General features: G+C 29.3%; 1 protein-coding gene across 1 annotated transcript; it reads right to left on the reverse strand.

The window, feature by feature from the left end:
* Positions 1–3,649: 3,649 nt before the first annotated feature.
* On the reverse strand, positions 3,650–10,196 carry LOC107623116 (glycoprotein 3-alpha-L-fucosyltransferase FUT11). Its single transcript, XM_016325273.3, has 7 exons — positions 9,475–10,196; positions 8,570–8,730; positions 7,779–8,020; positions 6,851–6,955; positions 5,644–5,800; positions 5,240–5,467; positions 3,650–4,295 (listed from the first exon to the last, which is right to left on the reverse strand). Exons 1-7 carry the CDS (start codon positions 9,865–9,867, stop codon positions 4,040–4,042), a joined length of 1,542 nt encoding a protein of 513 aa, XP_016180759.1. The 5' UTR covers positions 9,868–10,196; the 3' UTR covers positions 3,650–4,039.
* Positions 10,197–11,194: the final 998 nt, after the last annotated feature.

Genomic DNA, 11,194 nt, shown 5'->3' on the forward strand with positions numbered 1-11,194 from the left:
TTCTAAAAAAATATATTAAATTATAACTGAATTTTATATATTTTATTTTAAACATAATACAAAAATTTAATTTAAATTTATTTTTTTAAATTTCAACCTCTCTCCTAAATACAACCTTTTAGATGTTATAGTAAGGTAAATCAAGTATAAAAATATGGGGCATTTTCACCTACAAATTCAAAGGAGATTCTCGCTAGATTTATGGATGCTTTACACATTATGCAGAAAAAGAAATCAAATGATAACATCTATATCATCGTATACATTGGCGGATGAAATTAATTAATATTATTACAATTTTCATAGTAAAATCTTTAATTAATTAGGAGCTTCCTGTAGATGATCAAAAGGAATTTTTTTTCCATTAACATGCATGTATATATAACTAATTTTTAGAAAAAGGGGTAAATATATATAATCATTTATGTATATATTCTCTGTCAATAATTTATGTAAATTGTGTAATATGAATGTAATAAATTATATTAAATTCATGTATATGTACGTTTAAATAAAAACTGATAAAATATAACAAAAAATTAATGTATTAGTAAATGATTTAGCATTCATTAATTGTTAATATTATTTATCTATCTATATATCAAATTAATTCTTGATTTTATATCAAGTAACTCATTTTAGTCTTTAAAATTAAATATCGTGCACCAAATTAGTCCTAATATTTTATATTAACAATTTAATGGATAAATCCAAAAATATCTATACGATAATGTCCTAATATTTTAGCATACTGTAAATTATACTATAACTTTATATATCATATTATAATTTTAAGTCAACTCCTTAACACATAAAATACACATGACAAAAAAAATATTACAAAATAAAATTATAATAAGATTATTTAAAAACACCGTAAAAAAGACACATATCTTTTGTTAATCAAAAGTTAGAAGAAAAAAATATATACGCCTAATAATGAGCAACTAAAATAGACAAAATTTTTTAAAAAATATAAAAAATAAAATGTATAAGTAGAGATAAAAGAAATAAAAATTAAATAAATTACAAAAATTGTACCATAAACACAAGAGAGAGGAAGAGAGAAAGAGAGAAAAGAGAGAACAAATGAGTAAAAAACAGTAAAACACATTATGATCTCCTATAAATAGATGACATTAAAAAAATAAATTAATTAAATTAATTCATATATTTCGTTATCATATTTATTATTTACTAAAATAATTTGATATTTACTCTAATCAAATCAAATCAAATAATTAATATAATTAACTAAATTAATTAATTGATGTAATTAATTATAAATAATTAATTTATATAAATTATAATAAATTGTGAGATTTGAATATCTAATCATATTAATTAATTGATATTATTCATTAGTTATAATTGATTTGTTTTACAGAATTAAAAGAAATAAATTGATAAACACTATCAAAGTTCCATCATTAAATGCAGAAACTCTATTTTTATATAATAGAATAAATAGAATAGATAAATGCAAGTGATATATATATATATATTAAGTAATAATAAATAGTGGACAAACATATAAAAAATCTTTGAATGAATAATAGAAAAAAAGGTATACATAAAGTATTATATAACAACGGATTAATTACGGCCTAATTGGTTTGTGAAAATGTTTTTTATTTTTATTTTTATTTTTATTTTTATTTTTTAAAAATAATTTTTATTTTTAACTTTTTACATTTTAAAAAATATGATTGGTTTATGTAAAAAAGAGTTTATTTCCAAACAGTGAAAATAATAAAAATATGTTTAGTTAGTATATTTTCAAAATGTATTTTTAATATTGTAGAATTTAAAATTATATTTTTATTCAATTATAATTGTAGTTATTTAATTTTTTTTATTAAGTTAACATACATTAATTTTTATACCGTATCAAATATAAAGTAAATTACTATCTTAAAATAATTAATTGTATTTATAATAAAGAGACATTGCTTAACAAAAATAACAATAGTAAGTCTAGGTGATATTAAAAAATAAATACGAGGTACAAATACAAAACAAATAAAGCATATAAAATGAGAATACCGTTAAATTTGACTTTAAAAATGAAAATACGGTTGAAAAAAAGGATAATTGGATAATAATACAAATGAGTTTTTAAATTAAAATCTTTATACATCTGAATTTCACTCTATTTTTTGGATATTCTTTTCTGTTATCATCCCAACAAAAAAATATACCAACAGAAAAAATAAAAAAGTATACTAACAAGAAAAATTATCATATTCCTATGAAATTGAGAAATATATCAACACAAAAATTTCAGGCAAGCACCAAACAAATTTGAAAAACCTTAGATAGAGACGTAAAGGAGCTTGAAATTAAAAAATATTTAAATATTATAAAAAAATTAAAACTCAAATTTCACATCATTTAATATTCTAATTTAATTTATAAAAATAAAATAGTAAGAATAGCCGCAAAATAAAGTTTTAAAGAGCTTTTAATTAGCAACTCAGAGACGGAAAGAGAAAATGAAAATGCTGGTTTTAAAACTCAAATTTAACCCCATATTCCAATTTAAAAAATATAACAGAAATTTTCATTAAACAATAAAAGTCTTTTACCTTTGAATGGACGAGAAAATGAAAGTCGATGGAAGAGAATGAAAGAGAGTGGAATAACCCGTGAAAGAGAGTGGAATGAGACTTGGAGGCGCTGGCTTTGTGTTTTTAACGACATGTGATTGAGGATTTAGGGCTTGTTTGGGTGAGTTTTTAAGAAAAGATCTTTTTTTGAGTTATATTTTTTTAAAAGATCTTGTAGAGAAGTAAAAGTAATTTTATGTTTGGATATCTCATGTAAAAAGGTCTTTTTATCAATCAATTATGTTTGGATATAACAATATAAAAGTACTTTTTTGTGTATTTATTACATGAAAAACATCTTTTTATTAAGGAAAAAAGATCTTTTAAAAAAAGATGTAAATTACAGCTTCTTAAAAAAGATCTTTTTTTTATTTTACTAGTGCTTTTACTTTTACTACTAGAAATTTGCCAAACACGTTAAAAAATAAAAAAAAGATCTTTTTTCATTGAAAAAAGATCTTTTTTTAACAAAATAATGACGCCCAAACATGCACTTAGTCTTGATGGGTTATAAAAGGAATGATGAAGGATCGAACCCGGTAAATCAAAGATTTTTCAATTGAAAACACTTTTAGGTTGAAAATATTTTTATCGTTTTTAACTAAAAAAGCTAAAAATTAGAAAATATCATTTTTAATTTTGTACTCTTTTTTAAAAATATTTTCACTGAAAACAATGTAAAATTACTCAACCAAATATATTTTTATTTTTTTTTATTTTCGTTAAAAATGAAAATGGCCAAATCAATCAGCCCATTATATTTCCAATAACGTTGCTTCTAGTCCGCTATTGGCAGTAGGTTTATGAGTTTTTTGTGCTGCTCATAATCTGCGACAAAAGTCTGCAAAAGTCTGTCTAGCAGTTTACGTATAGCGATTTATATAAAATAGAGTTAGGACCGAGATGTAATGTGTTTTAAAATGTTACATTTGCGTAAATTTCTCATTCAATTATTTTATTCATGTCATTTGCCCCCAAAATTAATTATTTCTAAAATCATCCTACAAATGCAAATCCAATCAGAGTGTTAAAAGAGAAGCGATCAAGATCAACATGAAGCAATATGTACTATTGAGTGAAATGTTAAGATTTCTATCAAATTTGAACCTAAAAAATATACAACTATCACACAGTCCATATTATGAGCGAGTCTAGAATCTAGTTGATCAAAAGCAAAAGCACAATTATCTAACATCAAATATGGAGCTTCATTTCATGACTTTGTAGTGCACAAATGAGTTCTAATCTGAACTCTGAAGTAAGGTATTTTCTGAATGGTAAATCCCTCTACGAGTTCGCCAAGAGACTAGGCAAAAACCAAGCCATTCCAATCTCATTCATAAACTAATCCCCGGCGAATTAGCAGGCCTAATGTGTATTTCTGTAAGAAGGTGAGTGAGTGAGTAAGCGAGAGTGAGAGAGAGCACACACTACACAAAAATGACTTCAAACTTGGCACATGGATTGCTTTCCAAGTGAGACGTGAAATCCGCGTCTCCGTTGAAGCTGAAGGAATAAAGTGCTTGCCTCTGCGTCAGGCCGACTGGGTATACTTTGTAAACTTTTAGTTCGTTGCCTCCGCCTAGAACTTTAGGTCTTTCTGGGTTCCATACAGGTTCATGATTCAGGGATCTGAACTTCAAAAGAATAGCATTCTTCAATGCTTCCAGAGTTAAATTGTTTGACCTGCCAAGTGGCATCAAAATAATGAGTTCTCATATCATGAGATGACATTCTTCTAGAACAGACGTAACCAGTTGGTCTGATCAACAACATATTCAGAGTGAATCGAATCATGTCCTTTTAGCTCCTAAACTTAAAAAATGTGTAAATCAACCTGAGGTTTTCAAAATGTGCGTTTTATCCAACGTAAGTGTAATTTACCCTTTGGAACTTTGGGGCCATGAACAACTTACCTCCTTGAACATTTTTAAATATACAACTGTTAAATCCTTATTAACAATTGATGGAAAAATTGTCAACAAGGTCAATCTACACAATTTGAGAAAGTTCAGAAGTTGATTTGCACATTTTAAAAAGGGTAAAATATATTTTTTGTCCTTAAAATTTGACAAAGGTTTCAAAAATATTCCTAAGTTTTATTTTGTTTCAATTTTGACCTAGAACTAGAAGTTTTCGGTTTGTATCATCTATACCCCTGGCTGCTAATTTTTCAAAAAAATTAGGACCAATTCAACTACAATTTCATAAAAACAACCTTCAACACAAGCAAATCAAGCATAATTTTCATGCATTTTTGTTGGATTGGTGTTAAATTTTTTGAAAATTTAGCTATCGGAGGTATATTCAATGCAAATCGAAAACTTTTGGGACAAAATTGAAACAAAATAAAATTTTGGGATATTTTTTGAAACTTTTGCTAAACTTCAAGGACAAAAAATATATTTTACCCTTTTAAAAATTAAGGGGCTAAAGTGTGCACGACTAAAAGTTCAAGGGTAAAATGCAATTAACTCAATCAAATGACATTATATTTTATACTTCTTATGATTGTCAATAAATCAAGGGATGCCATCACATCTGATGGAAGTCTAGCGACAACAAAATCTGATTGTACTTTATACGAAAATATAGCATAATGAGTGTTACTACTAAACAAAGTATTATACCTTAAGTAAATGGACTCCATTTCAAATCTTCCCCTTTCCCTCACATAGATATGATATACAGTTTCTGACCCACGAGTGCATTTGCAAGGACGCTTCTTGAAGTCTGGGCTCTTCTCTTCCTTCTCTCTGATAGTGGTGGCCAAGTGAATGCAAAGACGACAAGATGAATGCACGGCTGCCATATCCACAAGGGCCTTGAAAGAATCAGAGGGGCCCTCATACTTCCACCTACAGAGAAGAACACAACATCCATTCACATTTGGAAATACATAAACCCTAAGATTTATTATTCAGAATCACATCATGAAACTCGCTGATTTTACATTAATCACCAATTGAAATGATGCTAAGTAATTAAAGGAAATGAAAATGACATACTATAAAATGATGGTCTTCCAATTTACCTCAGTGATTGATTAAATGCTTCAGGATTTTCTGCTAGATATTTCATGGTTTTGGCTACAGACTCAACATCTTGTATCTCTTTAATATGTAAAATTGACCCAGGAGCAGGAGCGAAATCCTGAATATTTGGAGCACCAACAACCACAGGAACAGTTCCTGACATAAAAGAAATCAATTTCCAGAAGCAGTACCATCATTGAATTGTGCGAAACATTTCAAGAAACCAAACCTAAATGCAAAAAATATTCCATATATGGAAATGCACAACTCTTCTACATGTAATACCCATGTTGGAGCATCCAAATGCCACAATATGACCTGGCAGCATATTATCACAAATCAGATGAAGTTTGGCCTCAGGAAATTATTTTAACTATAGACTCCAGACAGGATTCAAAGGGTGGCTTGTGGATACCGGAAAGAAATACCATAAGAGATGGAGGGACAATTCTAAAGGAGTCGTGAGATGCTTAACCAATTTGCGGAGTTAACAACAATGAACAGTGTGTGGGGAGAAGATCCTGAGATCCTTTCAGGACCAAGCTAAATAGGAGTGAGGTGCAAGTACTGTGGAGGGGAAAGTCTGGGAGGCAAAACTTTTTTCTTTCTTTTTCTCCTTGGATCATACAAACTAATCCTCATTGGATTCAGCATTTCAGCTCTGTTTTTATCAATATACAAGAGTTTTCTCCTTCGTTATCTTATTCTATTACCGGCATCAATCAACTACAAATGTCACCCCACACACTGTTTAAAGTTTCGTTAACCACTTCAAATATCTCTAAATTATATTTAAGCACAGATTGGCAAATAATTTGAAGGAACAAACTCGAGACAGTAGATTGGACTGAACAAACTATTAGTCCAAGAAGCATCACATAAGATGACTCATTTAATGTCGGCAATATCTACATTATCCACCGCTTAAGGACTACATGATCTATTAATTTAAGTGTGAACAACTTGTCATCATTAATATCCCTCAAGTTATAAAAAATGGTGCACTCAATTGCAAACAAATTTTCAAATTGCATTTCTTGGAAAACAATGTTACTGGATTGCAAAGAAAACCAGAAAATGGGATGCAAGAATCAAAGATTTCAGAACCCCATGGACAACTAGTGCTACATAATGATGTTGCATAATGCATACCTAGTAAATACAATATCAAATAATGTGAAGGAATGATAAAATATATTTTCATACCAGCAACAAGGGATTGGAAGAATTTTTCAGTTACATAATCCTCCTCATTAGAATTTTCAAAGGCTAAACTAAATTTGTAGCGCTTCAGGGTTTCCACTTTGTCCACTGCAAGAAATTAATAATAATCGTTAATACATCATTGTATATTCATTGAAATTTGGAAGTTATCACCATAAAGAGGGGAAAGTTGGACCAATTTCAAAATACTTTTAATTAATCATAAATCAGTCAATCGCCTACTAGATTTAAATTTATCAATATTAATGATAAGTTAAGACTCATCAGATTGTTGACTACGTCTAGATTTAAGTTTGATTTCCTTATGATGAGTATGTGTAGTAAAACACCATCAACATTAACAACAACAAAATCCAAAACACAATTGTAAAGATAAGATCCAAATAACAGTGAATTTAATTAGAAATGTGCAGAGACAAATTTCTGAACCTAGTCTATAATGTGAACAACTAAGGTACAGCTTAAGCATTAACAAGTTTTTTCGGTTTAAGAAAAAGTAGAGAACCTCTGACTTTAGTGACATACATGCAAGATCTATTAATCGAATTTCAAACGTTTTTTGAATGTCAATTCAGCTCAAGGTAATAGACCAGTTGGTGCTCAATTGTGGTTTGAATTCTAATGGTTCTGATTAGAGAGCATTTTTTCACATTGAGAATTTACGTAGAAAGCGTTTGTGGCCACATAAGAACCAGGTCACAGTATTTTGATGTTTAAGTACAGCAATCCAACCACTTTCTTCCCTCATTTGTCAGACAAACTAGCCACACCAACATTAATAAAGAAAGTACTTTAGCATAAGCATAACTGTGTATATTTAAAAAAGTCACTATCTAAGAGGTAGAAGGGCGAACAATAATGGGGACAAAAGACATCAATGTTTTAATTTATTGCAATTATTAGAATGTACCTCTTCCATCATGGTTCCTATGACAACCGCCATAAGAATCAATCTTGATGTTTTCTTTTTCAAGGGCTTCAAGAGCTTGCAACCGAAAATTTCGAGCACCACAATTAGAAATGAATGCAGCTGCTAGAGCACTTTCACTTTTTGGCTTCACGGGTGCCATGATGTCATACTCAGCCCATGAGAAATATCCAACAGGAACATCAGATGATAGACTGGTTGTCATTACAATTTTATATCCCCTCCTAGAACATAGTGATGTTGAAATATTAGTTCATTTATTACACTATTTTTAAGCTTTTGAAAGGGAACATGCTCCAGCCTCTCCACCAAATAGAGAACACCAAAGAAAGAATAAACTCAATTGAGAAAAATAAAATCGTATACGCACAGTAATAAGTATTATGCGTTAATTATAACATGCAATGAAAAGTAGACAGTCACCAAATTGATTGAAACCCTGTACCACATAGCATATAGGTTATGTTCAATTTTATAGGATCAAACTCCCAAGCTTTAAGAAATAGTAGAAACTTTGTTCTCTACTTTACATTACCTACACCTTTTTCGATTTAACTTTAAAAATGAAGCAAAACAATTGTATCAAATTAAAGAAATATGTACCCTTGTAACCTCGCGGTTGTGTGTGTGTGTTTTGCGGGGGGGGGGGGGGGGGGGGGAGGGGGGGGGTTTGTTTACCCACTTAAACTTTAATGGACCAAAAATAAAGCAGCCATATACAAAGTAAATGATCAAACCTAATGACTCAGCACTTTATATTCGTGCTTACCCACCGTCGTGCCATTGCAAGATTGTTCTCTGAGTAGTATTGTGCGGATTCCATCGATCGTAACACACTAGCTGTTCCAGATGGTTGAGGTAGCCCAAATGCAGCATCAGGTGTCCTATCCCCATCATAACCAAATTTGCATCCCACCGCACATGATTTCCACTCCTGAATTGCATGAACAAAAACTTCAGACAGACAGGAACAACCACACGGACTTTAAACATTTAGCAGGCGGTTACATACATGAACTTTTTGCAATCAACAATCAAACATGCCAACAAAATAGCATTGTAGCCGCAAAGAAATTCTTCAACATCACCCACAACAAGGAAGTAGTGAAGTCTACAACCAGTGCTAGAAAACATATGCATCCACAACAATTGTGATCAAGTACCAACCATTGCAATTCATAATATTGGCTACATATATTTCAAATTTGGATTTTGTTGCTTTCTCGTTTATAATTTATAATCAGCTTGATTACACTTCCTCATAAAATCCGTGACAGATCATGCCTCACAAAATCAGAATATCTAATCTTTGTCTGCCTCAGAAATCATCCTTTTCACATACAATATACAAATTCAAAACCTGCAAAGTAGATCCATGCCTCTAAGGCTCTAACAAGCCGATGTCCAAATAATATAAAAACTATACTAATTAGAGCAGAATGTGCTTGGAACTGCATACACTAATTTACTAACTCGTGAATAAACGAATAGTTAACTACCCTTTCAACCAAATGTGTGTCTAAATTTGCAAATTTCGGAAACCAAAAAAAGAAACATGCTATAACATACATACAATAATCTCTGAACAACAACTAGCTATTAAAAACTTCTATCAATTCAAAGTTACAAAAGAAAGATGGAAGAAAAAAGAAATAAAAAAGAAGAAAGAAATTGAAACCTGGTCAGCTCCAGTGACATAAACAGGTTCCTTGTTAAAATCCCTTTCATACGTTACAGAATCTTCTCTCTCCAACCACTCTTCGCAGCTCTCTGATTCCGAATTCTTTTTATTAGTTCTACCAACAAGCAAACCAAAATCTAAATCATCAGCACCATCCACCACGGACGCAGCACGTGACCGGTAGAAAAAGTCAGTGACCATAGCTGCGTTCTCCGCCATGTCGAGCCTCCCTAAAAACGCGATCTCCGCAATGACCACAAGTGCCACCACAAGAGGCATTAGATTCGAACATTTCCGCTTCGGAACCAAACCCAATTGAACCGATGAAACCGGTAAACCTTCGTGAGTTGACTCGGTTCTCGAGCCTCGCAGGTTCTGCACGAGACCCATCAATCAACGGATTCTAGCTCCAATTTCTCGATTCCTTCAATTTCCAATTTTAAATTGGCCGGAAAATCCGATTGGGGATGGAAAGGGAAGAACTTGGTGCCGTTATAGCTACGATTTCTAACCCACTTTCTACGATTTGAAAGAAGTGAGGGAAGAAGGATAAAAATGAAGACTTGTATTTTTTTTTTTTTTGTCAGTGTAAGAGGTAAAGATTTTTCAAAGTAAACGGTGGGGTGGTGTGTTGAAGCTTGAACTCACTGAAACCAATGAGCAACACAACACGACGAAGGAAAATATGAACAAGTCCTTCTTTATATAATTGCATAGTCATATTCAGGTAATTCATTAAATATAAATCTTAAATATGGTATAATTGATTTATGAATTTTATAACAACCATAACAGCTACAGTAATTAGTAAATGCATATGGTAAATCCATTATAACTCAAATGACATAATTTTTTTATATTTATCTAAAATTTGGGATTCGAATCTTATTTCTAACTTTTTTATAACTCAAATGACATAATTTTTTTATATTTATCTAAAATTTGGGATTCGAATCTTATTTCTAACTTTTTTAAAAAAATAGTAAGTGCATATTAAAAAAAAAGATAAATATCAATTATTAAATTAATTATTTATAAAAAATATATATTAAAATATAAAATATATATTAAAAATAAATTAAATAATATATATTTATATATGAATTTTCAAAAAAATATTAGCATTGCTCCATTTTTTTGTCACTAAAAGTATAATAATTAATTTGATAACTAATTTTTTTATCTTTAACATATAATATTTTGATTTTACAATGATAAATTAAGTTGGCTCTTTTATAATAATCTAGTTATCAAAATATTATTATGGTGTCCTATAATTAGCTGACATTATGATAAAAGTAAGAGATTCATTTTAATCTTCCAATATACGGAATTAAAAATAAATATTTAAATTAATTTTTAAAAATTTAAATTAAATATTTTAATCTTTAATTATTTTTATTTTTTAAAAGTTTTTAAAAATTAATTATGTTAAAAAAATTGATTTTTTATTATTTTTAATTAAATTTTTAATATACGTGTTGAATAAATAAATTTTAACAAATTTTATTTAAAATAATTAGCTCCTAAAAATAAATTACTCCTTCTTTAAAAGGAGAGAGAAATCAATATGTCTGATGTAATTAATTTTTGTAAATTTTTAAAAGATAAAAAATTATTAAGAATTAAAGTGTTATATTGAAATTTTTTAAAGATCAATTTAAGTGTTTAAAAATTTAGTAATATAAATATTTTAAAAAATCAAATTAAAATTCAC

Source organism: Arachis ipaensis, chromosome B10 (assembly GCF_059453495.1).
Source record: "Arachis ipaensis isolate K30076 ecotype BB chromosome B10, ASM5945349v1, whole genome shotgun sequence".
Taxonomy (NCBI): domain Eukaryota; kingdom Viridiplantae; phylum Streptophyta; class Magnoliopsida; order Fabales; family Fabaceae; genus Arachis; species Arachis ipaensis.